Consider the following 26510-nt stretch of genomic DNA (forward strand, 5'->3'; position numbering starts at 1 on the left):
GATAGTTATAAGTGAGAAAAATCTAGCTTTCTGTGGGAATGAGTATGTGTATAGATTTTGTCTTTTGGTGTCATTATTTTATTTGCTTTATTTTCTTAAAGGAAGCTCTTTTTCTGTGTTTTGGAGTAGTTTAATATTGGAATTTTCTGTTCTTTCTACATTTGGGGATGATCTCAGAAACTCTCTGGGCCTGGTGCTTTGAGCGGGGGCTTATTTATAACTTTCGCTACTTTTTCTGCAGTGACCAATTTGCTTAGGTTTCATGTCTCCTTTATAGTTAGTTTGGGTTAATTGTATTTTCCTAGAAGAATAACTCACTTTTTTTTTAAGATTTTATTTATTTATTTTGACAGAGAGAGAGAGAGAGAGAGAGAGACAGCGAGAGAGGGAACACAAGCAGGGGGAGTGGGAGAGGGAGAAGCAGGCTTCCCGTGGAGCAGGGAGCCCAATGCGGGGCTCGATCCCAGGACCCTGGGATCATGACCTGAGCCGAAGGCAGACGCTTAACATCTGAGCCACCCAGGCGCCCCAGAATAACTCACTTTATCAACTTTTCTGATTGACTCACATGCAGTTGAACAATGCATTCTCTTACTGTTCTTTTAATTACTTCTGTATCTCTGCTATTTCTTATTTTGGAAATTTGTGTTTGCTTTCCTCTTTTTTTTTTTTTTCTTGATAAGTTGAATAATTTGCTTTGCTATTTTTTTTTCCAAAAAAAAAAAAAAAACTATTGAACTTATTTACAGGCCGGTTCGGTCACTTTTTGTGCATGAACTATGGACACGAAAAAGAGCATAGCCCCCCAGGGGGTGGGGTTCCACGTGTGCCATTAGTCATACCTTATTGGCGCGTCCTGTAGGTCCTTTATACCTTTTCTTCTTCTCATCCTTTTATCTGTCATGAGCTAACAGGGCAAATTAACATCTCCCACACCGGATGTGTTTTCCTCAGTTTCTGCTGGTGTCCCCTGTAGTTTCTGCATGTGAGCGTCAATGCCACGTTATTCGATCGCAGGGAGTCGTGCCGTGGGTCTTCGCCGCGAGCCACACTGCTGGCAATTGCACAGTGCCCTTCTTTGTCTCGTCCCGTCCTTCCGCCCTGAACTCAGTCTTGTCGGATGTGCAGATTACAGCCTGTGATTGATTTCTTCGCTCTTGCTTCAGAGTCCTTTCCTTAGCCTTTCTTCTTCTTGTAGGTGCTTCTCTGTCATACAACAGAAAATTCGGTTTTACTTTGAGATAGAATCTGAATGTCTGTTTTTAATAGACATTAATTTAGCCCATTTATTAATCTGACGTGTTTGGCATGAGTTCTGTCACTGCTGCTTTGGTGTCACTTGAGGGGATGGTTTTTTAAGTAGCTTTTAAAACTTCTTCCTCTCTCCAGCCTTCTTTTCTTTGCTTTATGTTGTTTATATGATTTTCTAATACTTTGGAGTTTGTTATAATTGTTACCCTTACAACTTTTTGTTGTGCCCTACATATGCTGTGTTTTAGACGTTATTTATTAATCCCCTCTCGTGAGCAATGATGAAATTATTGTATTTCTCCTTCTTTCCTTCCTCCTTTCTTCTTTCTACCAACTGGTCTTAGTTACTTAAAAATATCACCTTCATTGGTATTTACCTTTGTGAAGTTTATTTGTACTCTGTGATTCGATTTGCTTAGGGCAGCACTGTCTAGTAGACCTCTCCGTGGTGATGTGTGTGTCCTGTTCATCTGCCCTGTCCGCTGTGACAGCCACTGGCCATAAAGTGGTTTTTAGGCACTTGAATATGTGGCTAGTATGACTGAGGGGCTGAACTTAAACTTTATTTAATATTAAACAATATAAATTTGAGTTTAAATAGCCACATATGGCTAGTGGCTGCCCTCCTGGGGAGCATGGGTTGTCTTTTGTTTTTTTTTAAGTTTATTTATTTATTTAAGTTATCTCTACACCCAGCACGAGGCTCGAATTCATGACCCCAGAATCGAGAATCACACGCTCCTCTGACTGAGCCAGCCAGGCGCCCTGGAGAGCATGGTTTTCATGGAGTATTTGTAAGCCCCAGCTGTGAGAGTCAGGGCAAGCATGGACATTGTGCTACCTCCCACGTTCTTGCTCCATTCCTCTCCCGGCTAGTGTTAACCTAAGTCACCTCTACACTGTTGGGCCTTGTATTTTGCATTCTGTTCTGCTGCCATCATCATCATGTTTCTCCTTGTCTTATTATTAGAGTTAAATGGATTCAGTCTTCACAAGTGGTTGTTTTTTTTTTTTTTTTGACAGTTTTTCTAGCCATTCCATGGATGCTTATAGTTCACTATGTAGTAAATTCCTCAAGGAGGATTTTCACGGGGTGCTCCTTGGGGTTTGTTTCTGCACATTTAAAACTCTTTTATAGTGGAGTGACTGTTTAGATGGGTATAAAATTCTGTGTTCGTTGAGCATTGTAATGGCCATGGCTGTACCTTCATTTTGAATTCCGTCTTGCTATGGAGAAGTCTGGTTTTTCTCCCCTCTTACGAGTGACTTGATCTTTTTGCCTGACTCCTGAAGGATTCTTTCTTTTTGAGATAGAATAATTTTACTAAAATCTGTCCTTTTCTTGACCATTCCTGATTCATTTGCCTTTTCAGTATTTTTTTTTTGTAAGATTTTATTTATTTGAGAGAGAAAGAGAACGAGTTGGGAGGAGGGGCAGAGGGAGAGGGAAAAACAGACTCCCCGCTGAATAGGGACCCCCCAGTGCAGGGCTCAATCCCAGGACCTGGAGATCATGACCTGAGCTGAAGGCAGACGCTTAACCAACCGAGCCACCCAGGGGCCCAACCCTTTTGAGTATTTTAAAATTATTTCAGTGAATATGTGTTCTGTTCCATTCTTTCAGTTTCCTCATTTGGGAACTTCATTATGCACATGTTGGATGTTCCTCACTGTCCCTCATATTTGTCACTTTTTTGGTGATTCTTTTTAATACTTTATTAAATTTTTATTTACTTTGTTTGCATTTTCTCACTTCTGCCTGTATGTACTTTTTGCCTCTTTCAGTTTCACCTCCTTTCCTGTGATGTTTTTATTTTTTTCCTTCCACTTCTTTCCTGAGTTTTTCTTCTACTTTTATCTCTTTCTGTGACCTCTTCATTTCATCATCCCTGAGCCCTTACAGCTCTGTTTTCTGTCCATCTTTTATATAAGCAATTTAAAACATTCATGGTGAAATGCATGTTCACAGTTTTCATCTGCTTGATTGTACTCTTTTTTCTGGTGAATGGTCATTTATGAATATTGAATATTGAGTAATGAATATTCAGTAAGCATTCATCAGGGTCCTGTTCTCACAATCACTTGAACCTGTGGAGTTTATATTTCAGGAGTACAGGTCATCTATAAGAGATCATTACTTATGTATATCTTAGAAGGTGACAAGTGCTCTAGAGCAGAGTTGAGGAATGGGATAAGTGAGTGTTGGGAAGTGGGCAGTTTTAAAGAGGATGGTCAGGGAAGCCCTCACTAAAATGGTGTCGTTTGCACAATGACTTGATGGAGTTGAGGGAGTGAATGTTAAAGAAAAAATGATCCATGATACTTGTTAAAGACATCAGGCAGGCTTTTTCAAGGGGAGCTGTTGTGGTGGGTGTGGAGACCTCTGCAGTGGGGCCTTGCAGTAGGAGAGAGAACAGACTCAACTCTGAGTACAGCGCGGGCAAGGAGCTGGGGGACCAGGGGACGTCAGTGGGTGGAAAATTACAGAGAGGAGACATTGGGGACAAAATCTAAGAGTGGATTCTGGCTAACCAACCTAACAAGATTCTTGCTGAAGGCAGGCCAGGGTGACCGACCTCATATGGGGCACTGGGGGAGGATGAGAAACCCGAGCAAGGATGATCAGATATAGGGGCTGGCTAAAGCAATTAGCAGAATTCTTGCTACAGTTGGACCATGCAGAGGCAAACATGGAAGTCCAGACGTTTAGCCCTGGTTGAAAAACAGCTCTAGGAAGGCTGAGTAGCATTTGGTCAAGGAGAGAATTTTTGTCACAAGCCACGTGGGTACCTGCAGGAGGAGCATCCAGGTGGAGGGAAGAACACGTGCAAATGCCCTGGGGCGGGAGTTTGCATGCACCTAAAGGATTAGCAAGGGGGCCAGGGAGGGAGGAGTGAAATGAAGTGACTGAGGGGGCGGGTTAAGAGATGAGGCCAGACTGGTCAGGGGAGGGGCAGACCCCCCCTTTGTAGGCCATCGAAATGACTTTGGCCTTTCCCCTGAGTGACATGGGGAGCTGCCATAAAGTCCCTTGCAGTAGAAGAGTGACATGATCTGTCTTGTGTGGCTCCCATCATCTGCTGCTTGGATTTCTCTCCCGTCCCTCTCTCATGTTTACATCGATTATGTCTCCTTCTTGTAGGCCTTGAACTTATCCCTCGACCAGGCTGACTGAGGTTTGATGTGTGGGTGTCTTTGTCCTTCACTGCTCTTCCGCTGTGGCTGAAGCAAGGGGGCGGCGGGGTTCACAGTGGGAGGGCCTGCATGCCTCCCCCTGCTGCAGAGGCTCCTGCTTCCCGCTGCCTGCAGGGACCTCTTGCTGGGGCTGCCTCCTCGGCTCCTCGGGTCCCGAGCAGCTCCATCCAAGCCTGCAGCCGGGGCCGCTGCCCCCGACGTGTGCCCTCACCTGCCAGAAGCCGAGTGCCATGGCCACAGGGCCTTGCTTCAGCTTTCTCCTGCGGGCCCCCGCTGGCTCCTCGCCTTTTTAGCAGGCCTTCCACCTTTTCTTGGTCCTCACCTGTCTCCTTGCTTCACCAAGAATAGAGGCTGTGGGATTATTTCTTGTTCTTTTGGGTGGCTTCCAGGAGGCTGGCACGGGGATGCCGACTTGACACCACCATCTTCAAACCCAGGGTCCAAATTATGGACGTGGTATTTCATTCTGGGGAACCCAAAAGAAAAAAGTTGTGTTGTTTGGTAGTGGCCTTTTCCACTTAGAGAAGAATGAGGTCTCTGAATGGAGTTGGGTGTCGTTTCTGCCCAGAAGGCCAGCGTGGCTGAAACTGGGGTGCGACCAGTACCTTCTCGGTGCTTGTACCAGCCTGAGCTTTGGTTTGCAGCTCAAGACAGCTGTTCTAGGCCCTTCTCCAGACCTGGCTCCTCCGGGCCAGAGAGTCGAGCTGGCCCAGTCATGAGTCCCCATCAGCGGAGCCATGCAGCTGAAGCAGGGTATGTCACCTTGAGTCTTCTCCACGCGTGCAAGTGGGGGTCCTGCATCACTCACGTCTGTATTTCTGGGCCTTTCTCAGGCCCGGGGCCCCCTTGATGCCGTGATGACAGCCATGGCCCTTCTAAAAATTAGCACCTGTGCGTGTGATATTTGCGCCTCGTTCCTGGGATTTGCTCCCATCCTTGAGTCTATGAGTGACCCCTGCTAATGACGTGGGGGATGTATCAGCACCATCCGGAGCCATAGTCTTACTTTCTCCCTGTTGAGAGTTCTAGATGAAAGTTGGGGGCACGTTCTTGGTGAGGTCTTGAGTTTTCCCTTCGTTTTAGTTATTCAAGCTCATTCTGCGCTCCTTTGCCAGAATTAATCAAGCATTGTCTGGGGTGCCTACAACTAATAAGGTGTTATATGTCAATTATCTTTCCATGAAAAACAAAAGAATCGGTTCCTATTACTATGGGCCTTACCTCTTTGTTTAACTGTCTTCTGTTTCTAAAATTCTGTTTCTTAAAAATAAATAAATAATAATAAAAATTTCTGTACCTTGGCTTCTTGGGCTACACTTGGACAAATTCTGTACCCCTTTTTTGTTGGTGGGGATTGAACAGACCTGCCAAACTTACCTACAAATGTTTCATTAATTTTGTATTTCTACTATATTTTCTTTCCTTTTTTTTAAGATTTTATTTATTTATTTGAAGGAGTGAGAGAAAGACAGCGAGCACAAGCAGGGGGTGGGGGGGCGGGTGGACAGAGAGAGAAGCAGCCTCCCCACTGAGCAGGGAGCCCAATGTAGGACTTGATCCCAGGACCCCAAGATCATGACCTGAGTCAAAGGCAGACGCTTCACTGAGTTCCCCAGGCGCCCCTCTACTTATTCTTTCTTAATTAAATCAAAGAATGATTAAAGAGTCCCTTGGGTCATGAAATATTTACTCTGCTTCCTTCCAAGGCACTTTACTTCCTTTTCCTCCTTATGCTATAGGGACCAGGGAAGGAGGGGTTGTCCTGATGTCACGACTATAATATGCCCATCAGTGGTCAGCCCAGATCCGTTCCCATGAGATTAACTGACAGTGTGATTAGATAGGATCAGAGTGTCCCAAGTGCTGCCATGTCGTGTAAGTGATAAAGTTCATGAAATTGTTTTGGCTCATTTTATTACTTGATACTAGTCAAATCAATTTTTAAAAATATACCAGTGAATTTAAATTTTTAAACATTAGACTTCTATTTGATTTGGGTTGTACAAGTAATAGAATTAATTTTAATTAAATTTAAAAGTTAAATTATTTCAGAGGACTTTTAGTCTAAATTAAACCATGAGAGACTATGGACTCAGAAACAAACTGAGGGTTTTAGAGAGGAGGGGGTTGGGGGGAATGGGTTAGCCTGGTGATGGGTATTAAAGAGGGTACATATTGAATGGAGCACTGGGTGTTATATGCAAACAGTGAACCATGGAACACTACATCCAAAAAAATAAATAAATAGGGAAAAAAATTATTGGCTTATGCACTTTTTATGGGGGAGAGGAAACAAAAACAAAATACTTGCTCATTTAAGGGACACAGACTTCTTCCTGCTCCCCAAATTCTTCAGACTGTGAGAACTTGGTACAAGTTCTTTCACTGGGTGACTAGAGGAAATAAGATTTAAACACCAATAGGACAGATGGTTTTTAATGCTTTGATCTGCAGGCCCCTTTTAATTTTGCTGTATTTCTTTTTTTTTTTTTTTTTTGGTTTGGTTGTCAGTAATTTGCAGCCATCATATTACCATTTGACAGCAGTTGTGCTACGTTTCTGAAGGTCATTTCACAAACATGTTGTTTGAATTTATTGTGGATTCTCTTTCTGCTCTGGAGGATGCCGTGTTGTCTCCCGAACTTCCTTTTCCACCCCAAACCCCTGTAGCAAATTGAGACCGCCGAGTTCTATGGTGACAGGAAGAGACTGCCATCCAGGAGAGAGGATAATGTCCACATTCTGTTACTCCGTAATTATCTTCAGATAGATGAATAGATGATCTGTTGTGAAATCTTTCCTAAATGATTCATGATCCAGGGAAATCTAGGCTCGAATGTCTACAGAGAGAGCCGGGCCGTGGAGAGACTGGGGAAGACTTAGCAAAAGTGGTGGGGTGCCCTCACGTGTTCTGTGGACAAGCTCCAGACCCCTCCTCAGTGAGGCTTCCTGGGCCGAGGGAGCACCGGGCCAGCAGTTGTGTTACATTATGCATATGAAAACGTGTAGTCGTTTTAGCATAATTGAGAAAGAACCCAAAGGAAAGGGTTTTATTTTATTGTATTCTTTCTGAAGAGGTCATTATACATACTTGTGTATAATGTGGCCATGAACCTGCTATTTACCTCTGGCCCTGCTCTTTATCCTTTTTGGAATCATACATTTGTTGGGATTCTCCCAGCCGGGATTGCGGACGTGTCTGGAAAGCCCTGATGGCCTGAGATCCACTGCCCCCCCCACCCCGCCCCGTGCTCCCCAGAGGTCTGGCCCCGCCCACATCATCCGCCCCTTCGGGACGCTGTGCTTGCTCCATCCCAGCATCCAGGTGTCTGGTCTGCACTTAGTGCTCAGTGAACGTCTGCATCTTTGAACAAATTGCTTATTAAGGAGACCTGCTTTTGCTAATAAACAAGGTGAATGCAAAGACGTGTTAATTTGACTGGTGGCTGTCTCTGCTCCCCTAGGAAGTGCTCTCGGGCGTGGTGGTCATATCTGGTAAGGATTCAGTCCAGCACCAGGGAGTGTCTTTGACAGTGGAAGGAAGTGTGAACCTCCAGCTCAGTGCCAAGAGTGTGGGTGTGTTCGAGGCATTCTATAATTCCGTTAAGGTAAGGACGCTGACGTTGCACATTTTTAGTTCATTATCCCGATGTGTGTGGTGGTTTTTACTTGTTTTCTGGCTTTATTGTTGTTACCTGTCGATACTTTGCAAGGCATAGCGGTGGTCCTACTTTTTAATACTTGCTAATCAAACTGCCAAAAGATTCAGATATTTTGACTCTGAATATATCCTGCTATTGCAAGTCTGCCTGTTTTTATTCCTGTAAGATAGGATTAGGAGAACTGTAAGTAGACTGAATTCAGCCTTTAAAGACACCAGCGCTCTTTTGAGGAGTGCCTGGCTTCTGGCACTGACCTTCCTAAAACAAAACTGTTATTTGGACTATGTACGCGGCAGCTCTTGGAGTTGGTACTCAGGTAAGACGCAGATAGAGCAGTGGCCATTCTTTTCCTTTTTGTCATTTTGGGTAGAGGTGTGTGTTCCAGAATATAAACTCTTTTTCTGTGCTTAGAGTTTCCTTTTCCGGAAGGACATATTAACTCTGAGTTTTGAGGGGGAAGCAGGTCAGAGGGAAGAAAGGTTCTCATTAACCGCATTCAGATTCAGGGCCTTCCCGTGCTCTTCCCCAATCTCCGTGTTTTCTTCCAGAAGCACTCAGAGACTCACTTCACAAGTGGTAGATTTTCTGAGTGATGATAAACCAAGGCTTCGAATACATGAACTAGTTAAGGAGTGATAGCTACCTTTGGGCAGGGTCCCAGTGTAACACGGAGGCACCCAGGGCTGAGGACAGACCTGCTCCTCCCCATGCGGCGGGCGGTGGGGAGGCTCCCAGGAGGCTGGGGTCTGAGGCGGGCACAGGCTGGTGAGGAGCCCCCGGGTTCAGGTGGCAGCCCTCCTGGCCCAGTGCCTTGACTGTGCCACGTCTGCTGCTTTATTCTGAAGGTAGCAGTGCCTGGCAGGAGGGTTGTTAGGACAGCGAACAGAGCTTTTTGGGGAAAGGAGAGGAAATATGGCTTCAGATGTGCACCAAACATCTAAGCATCCGGTCCTGTGAATGAGCCATAATTGCGCCAGTGACTGGAGCCAGCTGGCTGCTCGTCTGCAGACCCAGCACTATGCTGGCCAGGACACAGGGAGGGTAGCCTCTAAAGGGCTCGGGGCTCGTGTCTTTCAGGAGATCGTTAATAGACACGCTAATTGGAAAATGCATCCAGAAGCCCGTGTTGATGGATGGAGTTGCTTTTTCTTTACAGCCTATCCAGATTATCAACAGTACCATTGAAATGGTGAAGCCAGGGAAATTTCCCAGTGGCAAAACGGAAATTCCTTTTGAGTTTCCTCTGCACGTGAAGGGCAACAAAGTTCTGTACGAGACTTATCACGGTGTGTTCGTCAACATTCAGGTGAGTTTCCTAATCCCATGCAGTTCATTTCCTGCCTGGCTTTTCCTTTGCAAAACGGCTCCGTCTTTCTTTCACTGAAAGTAAATAGGGGACCCAAGAATTTAATACTGTAATTATGCCAGGACCGCCCATGTATATTCTATTTTGATTTCTCATTTTGCTTTGCAGAACACATTTAAGGGGTGGCCATTATTTTTGATAGGAACCCCAGAGGACCCCTGCTATGACTTCTTTTAAAAAATCCCGTTGTTTCTTTTGGGCCCTGTTCCAGCCACACTGACACCGTGAGGGGTGCTGTTAGTGTTTGGTGCGCATCTGTGCCCTCACTCCTCTCTGGCACCCACACTGATTGTCTGTTTTATATGCATAAATATCTCTTTGTTAGATATCCGAAGGCTACTACTCTAACATAGGCTAGTATTCTTTATTGAACAAACCCTGTAAATGAGGGGAAGTGAATTTATGACTTCCTGTCTACCTCTGCTGGCTCAGGACGCCTTTAGCCACTATTGTCTCCAGCACAGTTTGGAGTCATGATTCAGAGGGAGCGGGCGGGAGAGAGCCTTTCCTTTATTCAGTGGAAAGAAAGGTACTTTTGTGATACCAGCTTTGCACGACTCCCCTTGCCGCGTGAGACAAAACCATTTTGTCTCTCGGATGTGCAACAGGGTGGAAAGTTAGGAAGTTTCCTGATTTATTAACTTGTAGCTGATAATTTGGTCTCGGCAAGAGACCCTTCCTCTGCCTAAAACGCACCACTTATTTATTTTTAAAGATTTTATTTTTATTTATTTGACAGAGAGAGACACAGCGAGAGAGGGAACACAAGCAGGGGGAGTGGCAGAGGGAGAAGCAGGCTTCCTGTGGAGCAGGGAGCCCGATGCGGGGCGCGATCTCAGGACCCTGGGATCATGACCTGAGCCGAAGGCAGACGCTCAGCCGACTGAGCCACCCAGGCACCCCTAAAATGCACCACTTTAAAAATACAGATCCTCAAAACACTTGTGAGAGTTTCAACTCAAAGTTTGACTGCGTGCGAGTTCTACGAAGTGCTGGAAACATGGGGTGAGCAGAAGCACGGGTCGTGTGACACCCTGCACTGCAGTCATTGTCTTTCCACCCAGAAAAACTGCATCTAGTCCTTCATTATTGGTGCACCAGTTTCAGGCAATGTGTGCACTAGAGGCTTTGGACAGCACCCAGAAGGTGACAGGAATGACCAGCTTCCTAGGTTGGGAGTACTTTCACCGCAGAAGGCAGTACTTGCAAAATGCCTTCTTAGCAAGCCTGACAGTATCTCAAACGTCTCATTCAAACGTCATATTTATTCTCTCCCCAGAATCTGCATTGCCTTGCTTTCCTGACACAGTAGCTCTTTAATACTGTTTATTCAATAACATGAGCATTCGTTCATGAGAAACCGAAGAGACTAACATTCAGGTTTCACTGGTCATACTTGTTGTGCCTTCCTCCAGTGTTCATCGTTCTTGTTAAGATATTAATTTGTTTCAAATCAAATTGGTGGGGCTCCTGGCTAGCTCAGTTGGTCGAGCACATGACTCTTGATCTCGGGGTTGTGAGTTCGAGCCCCACGTTGGGTGTAGAGATTACTTTAAAAAATAAAGTCTTTAAAAAAATGAAATTGGAAATCTCACTCTTTTCCAAATATTGCCAAGAAGGGCATGCAGATGTACAGTTGACCCTTGAACAACATGGGTTTGAACTGTGTGGATCCCCTTTACCTGGATCTCTTAGAGTGCAAATGTATGTTCTTTTCCTTATGGTTTTTTCTCTAGCTTACTTTATTGGAAGAATACAGTATATGATACATATAACATACAAAATATCTGATGTTACCGGTCAGGCTTCTGGTCAACAATAGGCTCTCAGTAGTTATGTTTTTGGGAAGTCACAAGTTATACATGGATTTTTGACTGCAGGGATCGGCGCCCCTCACCCCACATTGTTCAAGAGTCAACTGTACATAAAAAACTGTACTTGTGTCCTGCATGACTGTGTGTAAATTGGAAACTCTTTAAAATGCAATTGGAGGGTAAGCAGGTGGTGAATTCTTTAGTACGGTGTATGGATCACCCAGACCCAACCTTTACTTTGGTCATCAGATTTTACCCCTTGAGGGTTAACTTCGGAATGCTACAACTTGAATTCTCTACCTCCCCAAATATCTCACAGATTTCTAAAAATGAAGAGATTTCTTCTCATCCTGACCTCCAATTTAGAAGAGCTTATCACCTAGATTGAACATTTATTAGAATTTTGCCCTTTTTGTTTCATCTTTGTTGATCTTTCCTGAGTCATTTCGAAGTTCCAGAATCATGGCACTTGTTGAGCTACTTCACTGTCCATCTACCAAAAATAGAGATGCTCTCCTACAGGAACACAGCTGGTGTTTTCACACCTATCAAAATTAGCAAAAATTCTCAAATACCATCTCATTTCCAATTCATATTCAAATTTGTTGTTGCTCCTTTTGAGAAAACGTACTTCTTCTTTTTAGAAGATTTTATTTTTAAGTAATCTCTACATTCAATGTGGGGCTCGAACTCACAACCCTGAGACCAAGAGTCGCCTGCTCCACCCACTGAGCCAGCCGGGTGCCCCTTGAAAATATACTTCTCCAGAGAAACTAGGATGGTGGGTTGTTTTTTGTTTTTCTTTATCTGTTTTTCATTCACTGATTCATTCGTTCAGTTTCTAGAGGGGTCTTTTGCTAGCCTCCTTGTTTTATAGCAGAGCAGATGGTGACGGCCTGGGGTCCCACAGGACGTTGCCCTCCATCGCACCCTCGCTTGCTGTGCTTACCCTGAAGATTCACGGGTACATTACTAGGGACAAAGTGGTGTTAAACCTGGTAACATCCTCTTTCTCCAATTATGTGGGCGCCAAGGCATTTTACATTGGTAATTTGAATTGTGTTGTAGTAACATAATGTAAACATAGTAAAAACCGTGAGACAGAATAAAGGGTTTAAGGTGTAGCAAGTAGTATGTTTCCAGCTTGCAGGGTCTGGATTTCCGTTTCTCTCCTTAGACGGAGGCTTGGTGCCGTTTGGTCCTGTTCTTCCCAGGCGTGTTGTGTTTGTTTCTCACCTCTGTGGTTAGATCATGCGTACCAGAAGCTATCCGCTTTCCCCCAGTTGCCCTTTGTGCAGATACCTTTTCTTTTAAAAGTTACGTAAATCATAGGCAAATTTTATTATGTTTGTTCTGCTCTTGTGGCCACAGGAGCAAGGTTTTATACTATAACCCAACATTATAGCAGTACCAACATGTCTGCAAAATTGTAATTCTGAATTAATTTATCCAGATGCTAGTCATTCTGTCTGAGAGTTCAGCGGATCCTTTCTAGGAGTCTGCTTCGTGTCTGTTGACATGCATCCTCCTTCTTTCTGTTGGCCTTGTGTTTACTGACGCTCATAAGGTCCAGTCCTGCACCTCCTCCTGGCACCCTGCTCGGTCTGACCTTCCTGACCCCCTCGGACCTCTCCCAGCACCTGGACCCTCCTTAGCAGTTGGGCAAGATCATGAGAAAGTAAAAAGATCTAGGGCTTTGCAGCAGGCAGATCTGGGCTTGAGTCACAGCATTGCATAAGAATTCAGAGGCTGGGTTTTGGCAACCAGCAGGTGTAAATTCAAATCCCACCTCTGTGACCCCGAGCAGCCTTCATGACCTCTCCTCCTAGGAGATTAATGAGGTCTTGGCATAAAGAGCTTCGTTCGCACAGTGCCTGGCACATAGAATGCTCCCAGTACGTATTTGCCGAATGGCTGAATAAATGAGTTATTGGTGACTGTCCTTGTAATTCACTCAAATGGTACATGTGAAAGAATTAATGTCATTCACAGAACAGAACATCAGTGTGTTCCTCTCCTCTCCACCTTTCTCCCCACCCTCACTTAGCAGCTGCCCTGGATTACTGATTATTGCTTTCGTACTCAAAAACATTTTGTGACCAGAAGTTGATGCCTGTTGTTCTCATTCCTTTGCAAGTTGTAGAAATCCAGCTCAAACTGACTTAGCCTAAAAACAGATATCACAAATCACCAAGCTGGCAGCTCCAGGGAAGCCGGGTGTGGATCCAGCTCGGCCTTCTGCACAGACCTCGTTCTCGGGCAGGCTCTTCCCTGGCTGGGGCCAAGCTAAGCCGCTGCCTGGCAGGCTCACCATCTCCTGGTCGGCACACCCGGCAGAAAGAATCCTTCCCAACAGTCCCAGGAGCAGCCCCGCCTGGGAGGGCTCGGGGGAGGTCAGCCCCGCTAAACCCCTGAGACTAAAAATGAGGAAGGGGAAGTTGCCACTGGGACAAGGATCCAAGAGACCAGGCAAGCCTGAACAAAATGTTGCCCATGCTAGACAGCGTGTGGGCTGTACAGGAGAAAGGCGAAACACATACGTGCACACACATACACACAGATGTACTACAGGTATACGCACATGCGGGCGCACGCATACACGCAGATGTACCACGGGCATACGCACATGCGGGCGCACACACCTCTACGGATCTGATGGCACCAGGCCTCGCTGAGCTCAGTGGGTTGGGGAGACCAGACAAACCTCAGAAGAGAGCGTGTGTGTGTATATATATATATATATATATATATATATATATATATATATACACATACATGAAAAGGTCCTTGCAGGCAAGGGATGTTTCTTTTAAAAAAGTGTTTTAATCTCCTGGTGGCATCTTAAATGTCTAGTAACTTCTTATATAATGTATATAGGTTGTTCATAATAATGTAGCATCTTGAGTCAACCATGCATTTAGATACAGTCTCAGGTACATGAATCTTTTTTTTTTAAGATTTTATTTATTTATTTGACAGAGAGAGACACAGCAAGAGAGGGAACACAAGCAGGTGGAGTGGGAGAGGGAGAAGCAGGCTTCCTGCTGAGCAGGAAGCCCGATGCAGGGCTTGATCCCAGGACCCTGGGATCATGCCCTGAGCCGAAGGCAGACGCTTAACGACTGAGCCACCCAGGCGCCCCATACACGAATCGTTTTTAACAGTATTCTAAAGTTTTATCTGGATGATTAAAACAACAGCTAACTTTATTCAATATGGGTTATGTGACTTTTTTTTTGAAAGATTAGCATTAAGACTATGATCACGCTGTAGAATTTTGTTACCAATCAGCGTGTCCGCCCACAGACAGGGGTGTGAAGGAGCAGCCCCGGGTCAGACGCTTAGCTCAGGGGCCAGCTCTGCAGAGGGGCTGGCTCTCCCTGTGGGGGGAGGTACATCGGCGGTGGCTCATTCAGAAAACTAGCTCGGGGACGGCAGAGAGACCAAACACAGCTAGGTTAAAAGCTAATGTGATGCTACTTGCCTTACCTTGCTCCCTGGAATGCTAGATGCTATCCTGAGGCTCCTGGTCCTTCCTGTGTGCTTTTGAATCCTTGCTACAAAATAGCTGCTGCTTTACTAAGAGCAGCTTGCTGTCTGCCAGACTCTCACTTGGCTTGTGCTGCGAGCGGGTCTGAACATCCCCATTTTACAGAGCAGGAGGCCGAAGCCCAGACAAGTCGTCTCATCTGTCAGGGCTCCCACACCAAGATCGCTGGAGTTGAGCTAGCTTTCGCTTCTGAGTGCATGTTTTTTCTGTTCTGCCCACCCCCCTGCTCTCTCCCTGTGCTACAGCTAAGACCCTGTGCCTCTGTACCAGTGGGTCCAACTGTGGGATGGCTGTGGGACTAGGCTGAGGAATCACCTTAAAGTGTTCTTGGTTTTGGTCTTTTTATAGAAACGCCTTCATTTTGAGCATTGGCTCCCCCTATTATGTATATTAATTTCAAATAACACTGTAATTGGACCGAGTTTCCCTAAAGTACGTTGACTTACATGTCTCTTTGAATATAATTCCATGATGCAAGCAAATCACCTAACGTGACACCTCTCTGACTCCTCCCTGCAGTATACCCTGCGCTGTGACATGAGGCGGTCTCTGTTGGCCAAGGACTTGACAAAGACCTGCGAATTCATCGTTCACTCTGCCGTAAGCTATATTGGGGGGCTCTGTGTTTAATCATAGGAATCTCCTATAGGGTCTGGTATTTTACCCCATTTCTAAGCTAGTACGTTAGCCTGGTGCTGTCGTTCCTGCTGGTGAAAGAGACTCCTGCGCGGGAGATGAGGGATCTTGTTTCTCCCGGCGGGGTCAGAGCACCAGCATTGGCGTGTGCCTCGTCCCGCTGGGCCCAGAATCCCATGGGGCAATGCCGTGGCCCAGACGCCGCTGCATCTGAGGGGCTCGTGCCTCAGCCGAGGAGTGTCAGGCTGGGAGCCCACCTCTGCTAGAGCAATCAATGAGCAAGTCAGCTTCAGAGAGACACATCCTTCCTCAAGGTTGCTGTGGCAAACACAACCCAGAGCAATGGCCTGGCCCAGATAAAGAAGGGTTAGACCTTACAGTCTTGGTCTGCCCAGCAAGGACACGCGGGGGCACCCAGGGCCAGGGTGGGTTGCCTCTCCCAACACCTTCTGCTCATATTTTGCAGTGACAGAATGTTCTTAAAAATTTCCTTTCATGTGTCAGCTTAGGGAACTGGGTCCCCTTCCCCATGGCTGTAGGCAACTGTGGGTGAATTCAAGGCAGAGTCCCCTGCAGCCCATCTGCTCTACTCCTTGGTCATCGTGCAGAACTTAGCAGTGACAGGCAGTGCCTGCTTCAGGTGTGACACGTGGTGACAGATGTCCACTACGCTGGAGTCCCCTGTTTTATCTCCCCGGGCTCTCCAGGGCTGGTATCGGAGCAGCTGCTGGGCCTTGTCCTCCCCTCCCTGGGCTGTGTGCGCACACCTCTGGTTCGGGGCTGGTCCTGCCCCCTTTCTCAGAGCCAACGGCAGCCTAGCTCCCTCCTTGAAGAGCCACCTAGCCTCAGAATGTGGTCCATCTGCCTTTGATTTAATTCTGAGCAGTTTGGGGACAGAAGAGAGCCAAACTGGGGTTCCTGGAGATGCCCGGGTGAACGGAACCTGGACGTATGTATGGATCCCATGGGGCTGCAGGCCGTGTCAAGGTGCCACCCAGACTGGACAGACACAAGGGCCACTAGCTTTCCTTCGCTCATGTACCCGGTGCAGCCTGTAGCTTTGTTGGCATTGAGCGGGACTCATCACCCTGGGGGCCCCGCACGGGTCCCACAGTCTTTGCCACGGGCCTTATTAGTAAGTGGGGGCTTCTCCAGAGCTCCATGGTGAGGCAGCTTGGTGTTTGTGGAACATCTGCAATTGCATTTCTTTTACACTGTTATGAAATGTCCACAGGTGTCTTTTAGTAATGGTTCAGTAAAAACGGAAGACTCACGTCGCCTGTGTATAAGATTGGCAAAATCACTGATGTCCTTTATTTGCATCATTTTTGACTTTTTGGGACTTCCAACATTTATAGTTTTCCTCTTACTAATAATAATTACTCTGTTTCTTTTAGTGTTGAAATAATTATCTTTTTTTGGAAGTGATGTGATTTAGACATTTTCCTTTTTTCTATCAAGGGTCGTCAAACTGAAGCAAAAAAAAATTTTTTTTTCATGTGGATTATTCCGTAGAAGAGACATACACCTTTTTATGTCTTCAGCAAAGAAAAGCCTCCAACTTTGTGAAGGAGAATGAGCCCAAGTTCAGCTCCCTGCCCACAGCTGGGCTCCAGGCCAGGATGCCCCTTGGCCCCGGACCCAGGGCCCACAGCACACTCATGACTGCAGAGCCCCGCCGCCCGGGCCAGCTTAGGGTGCGCAGCAGGGACAGAGGTCTCGGGGCCTCCTCCCTGCTCCCCAGCAGCTTACCAACACACAGCCTCCAAGAAGTCTGTTCTTCTTTGTGAATGATTTCATGAGAAGGCCAAACCATGTGTCAGCTCTAGTTGACAAGTTAAATCCTTTAAATGCTGTGAGGAAGAATATGTTCCCTGAAGAGTGTGTTCCCGAACCTGTTAATAAGAAGAATATTGTAGAATACGCTTTCAGGAAATGAGTAAACTTGGCAGATCAGCCAGTGCCCTTCCTCCACCACGGCCCCCCCAGCCTGTGGATCCTGGCGCCTGAGTGCGCCTCGCCAGGCAGGCCCTGATGACGCTTGGCCGCCCGGGTGGCTTCTGTGGTTATGTGATGTGGGATGACCATCATTCATAATTATGGTAACATTTATAGTTTAGATGAGCGAGCCTTCCCGGTGGACAGCTTCCCCGTGGCTAACAGCACAGTCGGAGCCTGGCCCCCTGGGTTTGAGTCTCGGCTCTGCCACTGGAGAAAGCCATGTGGGCTGGCCGTGCTTCACTGTCCATGTCTGTGAAGTGGGACCAGTGACAGGAACAGCACCCCATAGCATCATCGTGCTGGTTTGGTGTCAGCTCTTGTTCTAAGAGGGGTTTAAGATAAATACCTTCCAAGAATGCTACTGTCAGTTCTTAGGTCTAACTTTTAATTTCTGGACCCAAAGGGGCCCCGAGAGATTAAGCAAGGGGTCCCCTCATTTTACAGATGAGGAAACTGAGTTGCAGGGGGTGTTTTAAATTTGACAAAGAACACAACATAGATTTTTGGCAGAACTATGCTTTTAGACCCCACACGACCTGCCTCTGAGTACCAAGTCCTTCCCGATTCATTATGCTGCCCTTCGTTTCTCTAGAAGGGGAAAGGGGAGTGTGGCCTGTGGAACTCTTGGCTTGAAGCAGCTGATTTGGGTTTTGCCTCCTGTTTTAGCCTCAGAAGGGGAAGTTGACCCCGAGTCCTGTGGACTTCACCATTACACCTGAAACCCTACAGAACGTCAAAGAGGTACGGCGCTCCTCACCCCTGCGTGCCTCACCACTGCATCCCGCAGACACACTGTTGCCCAGTTCTTTATTCGAACATCAAGTCGCTGCAAGACGAAATTTCAGATTATCGTCTCTACCCAAAATAATCTGGATTTCAGTTTTGATTTCTTTTTAAACTCAGTAAGTACTGAGAAGAAGAATGCTTCTGAAAAGCTGCTCAAGGAGGCTGTCTGCTCACTGTGCTTTCCCCTCCCTTCTCCCTGGTCTATACCGCGTGGGGCTCAGAGCCCCTCTTCCCTGAGCCCCGGCCACTCCCGCCACCCGTCCTGGGAGCTGCACCCCTTTACTTCGTAGTTGGCCGCCTGCTGTCTTGACATCGAGGCCGAGGCCCATGGCGGTTCTCCTTGCTCTCCGGACCCTGTTGATCAGCAAGTCGGGGAGGTTTCCCACTCCCTGGGGAGGCACAGCTGAGGCAGGGGTGCAGCCTGGGGGGGCCTCTCCAAAAGTCCATTTACTGGAGGGGACGAGTCCCCCGCGGACCGGTCAGCTTGTTCTCTCACAGGGATTTAAACGTGACAGGAAGCATACAGGGAGCGTGGGTGGTCATAGGCATTGCAGCCCCGTGGCCGGGACCTCGCCGCCCTGCTTCCTCTCCGGCCTCGGCTGTTAGCACCCCATTGGCCCTCGTGCTCTTAAGTGGGTTTGTGTTTCTTCCTTCCGTGAATCTCAATAACACAAAACTCAGTGACAGAACTGGAGTGAGGAAGAGGAGCGGCTCAAGTATGTCTTATAAAGAGCTCCTGGCTGGAGCTTGCAGTTTGTTTTGTTCCTTGTATCTTGTCTCTGCGTTACTTTATTGTTTTCCTTTTTCTTTCTTCCTGTCCTCACTCTGAGGTCGTGAGGGTTTTTTTTCTGTTATCCTGCTGGCTTGCTCCTTTTTCCTCTCCCATCCTTTTTCTGTTTTCCTAATAGTCACCCCCAAACGTTCAAACATAGAGACACTCGTGAGTTTAAGTAACAACACCAAGAACAAGAACCTTCTGCCAGAAGGTTTGTAACATTTTTGCATTTTCCTTCCTTCATACCCCTCTCGTTTGTTGAAATGGTCTGAAGTCTAAGTTCCAGTTTATCTGTTTTATTTTTCCCAGTATTAAGCCTCTCTTGGCTTAGAAACTATTTCTAATCGTTGCCCGAAGTATCACAGTCATGATTTGGCCACCCCTGAATTACTGGAAGTTTCACCGTGGTCATTGCTCACCTCTGCTTCCTCTCACCTTCTTTTCTTTCTTCAGTTTTATTTTTTGTGCTGCTGGAGTACATCCTAGAGTCATTCTTTCTGAACAGGTGAGGAGTGAACTTAACATCCTTGAGTGTCTAACAGACCCCTGACTTTGCTCTCACACTGAACCCTAGTTTGTCTAGGTAGATGGAAGCGTCTGGCTTCAATTTCATTTGCCCTTAGAACTTGGGAGAAGAGCTCCCTGGTTTTCTGGTACCTCGTGATACTGATGATCTGATCCCCAAATTTGTGTGAGCTCATCTGTTTCTCCTCCCTCTCCCTCCCCCCCAGTCCGGAAAATTCCAGCATCTCCCTATCCTTAGCGTTCTGGAATGTCAAAGCCCTTGCCAGACTCGGGTGTTTAATTAGTCAGTGCGCCTGCCGTCTTTCCTTCAGCTCAGTGAACTACTCTCAGGGTTTCTTAGATGTGTCACCGGAGAATCTTGGTGTGGTCTTTCAGCTCACTCGTTTGCTCTTTGGTTGGTATGCCGCCCAACTGTCGACATGTTCACTTTGGCAATAGCGTGATTCATCTCCAAACACAGTTTCTTTTTCAAGATAGCCCTTCTTTTACTGCAGATGCACAGCCCTTCATCTCTGTTTCCTAGGGCTGGTTATTCTGTTCGTGGAGTGTGTACCTCTTTCTTGCTCGATTTCCTCAACTGTTCATTGATTCTTGGTTGTCAGCTTATATTTATAGAGGAGGATCAAATAGGTATGCCCTTGTTGACTAGACTCTCTGTCCTTCACCCACATGATAGTCTGTCCTTCTGGTTGTAAATGCACACTCTGACAGAGGAGCTTTGCTGCTGGGGAAGAGGCCTTCGACCCCGTGAGCTTTCTTTCAGGGTGTTCGGGTAGCTCGTTGTCCTGCATTGTGGCTGTAAATGGCTGTAAATGCTTGCCGTGCCTCGCCCAACCTGCTTTGGGGGGGTCCCGGGGGGGGGGGGGGGGGGAAGTCCCCTTGAGGGAAGCTGTGGTGGCAGCCGGGGCACCTGCTGACCCCAGAGGCCACTCACAGCCCCCCAACTGCCCCTTTCCCAGGTGGGCGCTGCCTCTGATCTCAGAGCTGCCCTGGGCCCTGCTGGGGATGCTCGTGTGCCCCCGACCTCAGGACGTGGTCCCCTGAGCTCTTGGGAGCCTCCCTGTACACTTTCATGCACAGAAACACTTCGCTGGGGTTGTCTCCGTGTGGCGTCCCACATAGGCTTTCTCGGTATAGTTTATTTTTATTTGTATATGTTAACATCACACCCCTGGGAGGAAAGGGTAAAATGAAGGTTCAGTCAGGATCTTAGGCCGGATGTGGAGAGCTTTTCTTTTTCATCAGTTGCCTAAAAGAATTTTAATGTAGATTGCTACTGCTTTTTATTTTTCTAAACAAATAGCTTCTTTAGTTTTAATTGTTGTTAGAACTTTGTCTTGCATCAAGGCTTTTCTCGAGCTCTCTGCCTCTGGGCCACGAGGTACAGAGCTCCCTCCTGTCCAGTTCCATCGCCCACGACGGGTGAACACCAGCCACGGCAACCACTGGCCCTCAAGGTGTGGCTGGTCGGAGCCGAGCTGGGCTGTAGATGTAAGGTGCTGACTGGATTTCAAAGAGGAAGAGAATATAAATGTAATTTTTTAATACTGATTACATGTGGAAGTGATATTTAGGATATATTGGTTGATTTTAGCTGTTTCCTTTTACTTTTTAAAATATAGCTACTAGAAAATTTTAAATTACTTCCGTGGCTCACATTTGTGGCTGCATTTTGTTTCTGAGACAGTGGTGCTCTAAACTCTAACTTAGCTTTAGCACCTAGGACCAGCAGGGTGACGTGTTCTAGGACAGTTGCTTCCCACAAGAGCGTCATCATCTACCCATGACGGGGTTCCTAGGTCTACAGAGGAAAGGTCTCAGTCAAGCGTTGGTGAAAATTGTTCTCTTTAAATGTCCTTGAAATAAAAGAAGTGACTTAGCTTTTCAAAATTGCATAATTGGGAGCATTTTTCAATTGATTCTCTTTTTAAAAAATGTTTTGGGGCTGGTGTGTGACCGATTCCCTGTAAACACTCCTGGCAACTTCTTCGGGAGTTTTCATGTCGTATCGCTTGGTAAGAAGGAGCGTTCCAGGTCAGATCGAGGCAACCAGGAGGACCCTGTGGGAGCTGGCCGTTCAATCCAGCCAGAGTCAGCGCCAGGGATCTGCAGACAGTTGTTAAATAATTCAGTCTGTTCATGAACTTGACAGGAGATACAAGTACCATTGTCCCTTTTCCCCATTTTGTAAAATAGGGCCCCAGGGGATTTTATAAAAATCGCCCAACTTTGTTTTCAGTTTTTATTTGTACCAAGTGACTGAATCTGGAGTGATTTCCCTCGACACTTTCCATTCCCGATGTCTTGTTTTTGTTTTGTTCTAGAGAGCCTTGCTCCCCAAATTTCTCATCAGAGGGCATCTCAACTCCACCAACTGCGTCATCACACAGCCGCTGACAGGGGAGCTGGTGGTTGAGAGCTCGGAGGCCGCCATCAAGAGCATAGAGCTGCAGCTGGTCCGCGTGGAGACCTGTGGTAAGGGCCCACTGAGGTCGGCGTCTCACACGCCGCAGTGGAAGCAAAAGTAAGAGCGCACCCCTCAATTCCAAGAAACGTCTGTCTGGGAAGTTGAGATGTGGACGGGAGGGAACTCCAGACCCTGTAGAACCAGTAGCAGAAGTGGTCACCGAGGGCCTCTTGATCAGGCTGTTCGGACGTTCCCTGTTCTCTGAGCACACGGTGCTTTCTGCCTTCTGCAGGGTGTGCAGAAGGCTATGCCCGAGACGCCACAGAGATTCAGAATATTCAGATCGCTGATGGAGATGTGTGTCGGAGCCTCTCCATCCCCATCTACATGGTGTTCCCCCGGCTGTTCACCTGCCCTACGCTGGAAACCACCAACTTCAAAGTGGGTAAGCATACCAGCTCCCCATGCCCGTGGGCCCGCCGGATTCTCCCATGATAGTGGGGCCCACAGAAGGGCCCCCGAGCACCCCCGAGGCAGACACACTGGTCTGCTCTCGGCTGGCTCAGCGCAGAGCACTGGATCCTCCGGTTGCTCAAGAAAAGCTCCCTGAGAAGCTGCTGTACCCGTCCTGAGGCAGCACCACCCTGTCGGTGCGGGCTAGGGCAGGGACAGTGACGCCGCCAGGAGCAAGCCTGCAGGCAGCGTGAGGAGGTCAGGGAGGCTCCTCGGATAGGCTGGCATCTGAGCGGAGACTCAAGTGTGACAATCCCGTGTGAGCGCTGATCATCGCGAAGGCTTCCGTTCCGCCAGCTCAGGATGTCTTGGTCATTTTCCATGATTAGTTATTTGTGGAGACCCTAGAGTGCTTTTATCGGCAATGTTGTGTCAGAGCAAGCACATAATGGGGTCAGGACATGCACCTCAGGAGCAAAGAGGGGCATAGAGTCAGCTCTGCCAAATACCGACAAGGACGGCGACGTCTGCTGGAAGGCCGCACGGGGGCAGATCTGGCCCAAGCTAAGCTGCCATGACTGTTCTCAAAAAAGATGTGCATGATTATTATCGAACAGGTAGTCTACGCCCACAGTACAGGGAGCGAGGCGCCAGGGGGCTAGAGCGCAGGGTGATGCCCTCGGCTGCCCAGGCACCCCCAGACCAGCCTGCCTCGCGCCCTCCCGAAGGCACTCGCACGGCGACCAGCACAGTGTTCTCAAGGCGATATTTTACTTCAGAGTCCTTTGATTTCAAGTTAGAAGGGGGAGCTTATCTGTTGATTTCTCCCTTGGTTTTTCTACATAAACTTCAAGAGGACTAAACTTTTTTTTCCTGCTACGCTCTACTTTAAGCACCTAGATTTCTGCCTGCTGTTTCTATCAGATTTAGAAAGTGTCCACGTAACGTTGCTTGCAGTGCCTGTAATCAGTAATGCTCCTTATGCCTGATCCTTAGTTTCGTCTGGTTTGAGGCTCGCCACACAGGAGTGCCCGCGGCAGGGGGTGGGCACGATCCCAGAGCGCCGCGGCCTCCCGTGGGCCCAGAGCTGCTGTCCGCGTGGCCAGCCAAGGTTAGGCTCTGAGTCTCAGGTGGGGAGGTGGGAGCGAGCCCCAGGTGCCGAGTTACGAGCAGAATCCGCATGTGCCCCCTTCATCTCTGCCGGTGCCCACACCTTTGGTGCGCAGTCGGGCCCGAGGCCGGCCTCCAGCCCGAACCCGCCCAGAGTTTAGGGTGCCCCGGGGGAATGTTTGCTCTGCCATAAGGAAAGCCAGCACCAGCTCCCTAATGTGGGCCTTGCATGCCTGCTGGGCATCCAGTCACACCACGCTCCCTCCAGGGGAGGACAGCAAGGTACGTGGGGGAATGGTGGCAGAGAATGGGGACCAGAATCCCAGAGGGCCATTCTAGTGTCGTCACGATTATCAAAGTGAGCAAAGTAGGCCAGTGCTGCGGGCGCACGGCCTCTGTCATGGCCAGTGTTTGGCGGAGGCAGCCAGCCACACGCTGGGACATTGTCCTCAGGACTCCGGCCACTGGGGTCTGCGATGCGGTGACGCCGAAGCCCCTTCCACAGGGCTGAGCTGCTTCGGTGCTAGGCCTTCTCCCTTTGGCACGAAGCTCCCTGCTCGTGCACACCCCTTTCCTCTTGTCAACAAGAGACGATTGTGTAAACAGGTGTCTCAGGTAAATGAATCACTGCCCAAACAACAGCAATTAAACTGCACGCTGTTTCTGGACACTGTTTCTCATTTGGGGTGGGAGACGTGTACCCGGGCGGCTGGGCCCGTCAGGGGTCGGCTCTTCTGTTAAGAACTGTCACAAGTGGAAAAATAAAGCAAGAGAGTCTGGAAGAACCGAAAGGATTTTAGAAGATTCTAGTAAAGACAGAGGACAAGGGAGGTGTGGTTGGGAAGCAGACCCCTTACTGTCCCAAGGCCAGGAGACACGTTTCCTTACAGAAAGCATGCCAGAGGCGGTCAGAGGCCAGTGTCGCTGTCCTCGCTGGTTCTCTCCTGGAAGCTTGGGGTGATATACCTGGGACGCAGATGCGGACACCCCACGGCACCCAGCGCCGGCTGCCCCCCAGCCTTTCGGAGCCGCCTGTGGTGCCGTTGGCGTGGGGTGTCTGCCTCTGGGGCAGGTGAGCATAACGCCCGTTCTTTCTCCTCTCAGAATTTGAGGTTAACATTGTTGTGCTGCTTCACGCGGATCACCTCATCACGGAGAACTTTCCACTGAAGCTCTGCAGGATGTAGCCGGGGAGCAGGGAGCGTGGACAGCGAGAGAGGCCAAGCGGACGTGCCACAGGGTAGCTGGCGCTCACGGGAGTTCAAGCCAGCAGCATAGGCTTATTTTCGAGATGATTCTGTATCAGAAATGAATCTGACCCCTCAGATTACAATGTTCCCCATTTCCTCGAGGCTTCTGCTTCCAGTGGGCACCTCTGATCAGACCCTGTCTCTAAACTTCATCGGGACTTCGTAACTGTTGTTGGCAAGATCGTTTCGCAGAAAGCAAAATTTCCTCAGACTCCTGGCTTAACTGGCCTTTTACAGAGCAGTAAAATGTAGCAGCAGTGAAGCTTGGCTGGGAAGGGAGGTCCTGGGGACAAAGGAAACCCGCCCCACCTGGCCAGCAAGGGTAGCTAAGCCTCTGGCTGCAAAGCAGCTTCGCGGGACGGTGGCAAGCCGACCGGTTGCTTATGATGTTTGTAGACAACCATCCAAGGAGGGCTGCACAGCGGCATCCGCTGGAACCGTCCAGCATTTTTTCCACTCTGCTCTGTAGTTCTTTTATCGCAGTTTTCACGATGACTTCAGAACGTTGAGCGTTCCTGGCTGTCGCAGGAGGAAACAGCGGCTGTCCGCACCTGCCGTTGTTGGGTGGGTTCCAAATGGCAGGAGACGGGTGCCCAGGGCCAGAGCTGAAGACCCCGGGCAGATGCCCTGGACCTGTGAACTTGGCCTGCCCCCGGGGTGAAGCCGTTGTGGCTCGTAGTGTATGGAGAGCCTGTAGCAACGCATTTCTGCCATCTGATCCTGTTGGTCCACAATGAATGAGGCCTCAGAAATAAGCTGTGTGCTTTGCACGCCGTCGGGCCTTCCCCGACAGTCCCTCCACCCGGGCTGGCCTGAGCAAGGCGGCCCGGCCGATGCCCCCCCCGCCCCCATGCCCGGCTGTGCTGCCATCGTCCTGGGACCGTGTCTGAAGACACGTGACCCTGAGGGCAAACAGACCTGACTCAGGTGCTGCTTTATCCCAGGGCTTCACCAGTGAAACCGATACAGCGTATTCACGGAGTCGTTTCTGATTTGGCTCCCAGAGAATACGTTTCTGGTTTATAAATCTCTTTTTATGCTCACATGACATTAACAAGTATCTGTCTTTGATAATGTGTTCAGAGGATTGGAAAACAAAGAGGCCATACTTTCTGGGACATTTCAAAGGTAGAAATCATTTTTAATGAAAAAAAAGGCTAAATGAGAATTTTGAGCAAAGGTTTGGGATGAATATTGCTATATCACTTCTTTAGTAAACTGCTTTTATGGATATAAATAAGACAAGTGTTCTTCTTAGGGAACGGCTATTAACTGAAGACCAGCCCGCGCCCTGGCTGCTTTCATTTTCATCTCATTCGATCCTGAGTGGCCTAGACAAGGGCCTCGGGCTGGCCATGTCCTTCCCCTGCTTGGCCAGCACCTCCCATTGGGGCTTAAGGAGAACAGAGATGTTTGGCTTTCGGGGCGGGGGCGGGGGGCGTCCACTGTTGGAGCCTCGGGGTTGTCAGATTCTCCCATTAGAGCAGCGGGATGGGAGGGGAGGGGAAGGAAGGAGTCTGAACTGCGAATCCGTAACAGTATCTTGTTCGGGAAATAAATGCCCTGTAGGCAGCCACACATCCCGGCTGTCCGAGCTCCCGCAGCAATGGGGCCTGGCTCCCATTCTCGGCCACGTTGCGAGTTCCAGAGTAAAGGCAAGGGGTACATCAGAAGTCAGATGTAGAAAAGCTGAAGCGTTTGTGCCGGAATTCGCCCAGTTGGTGTCCCA

The 26510-nt window shown here is 48.2% G+C and overlaps 1 protein-coding gene across 1 annotated transcript in view; it reads left to right on the forward strand.

Moving 5' to 3' along the window:
* Window positions 1–25829, forward strand: part of VPS26C (VPS26 endosomal protein sorting factor C) — a 44699-nt gene extending 18870 nt beyond the window's left edge. The window contains exons 2-8 of the mRNA XM_025871490.2: window positions 7911–8054; window positions 9265–9414; window positions 15358–15438; window positions 18142–18216; window positions 21886–22036; window positions 22261–22413; window positions 24636–25829. Coding sequence (XP_025727275.1) covers window positions 7911–8054; window positions 9265–9414; window positions 15358–15438; window positions 18142–18216; window positions 21886–22036; window positions 22261–22413; window positions 24636–24718 — 837 coding nt within the window. The 3' untranslated portion in view covers window positions 24719–25829. The remainder of the gene's footprint in view (window positions 1–7910; window positions 8055–9264; window positions 9415–15357; window positions 15439–18141; window positions 18217–21885; window positions 22037–22260; window positions 22414–24635) is intronic.
* The last annotated feature ends 681 nt before the right edge of the window (window positions 25830–26510 follow it).

This window comes from Callorhinus ursinus, unplaced genomic scaffold (genome assembly GCF_003265705.2).
Source record: "Callorhinus ursinus isolate GAN/ISIS: 27379988/994484 unplaced genomic scaffold, GSC_fseal_2.0 scaffold1, whole genome shotgun sequence".
Classification (NCBI taxonomy): Eukaryota; Metazoa; Chordata; class Mammalia; order Carnivora; family Otariidae; genus Callorhinus; species Callorhinus ursinus.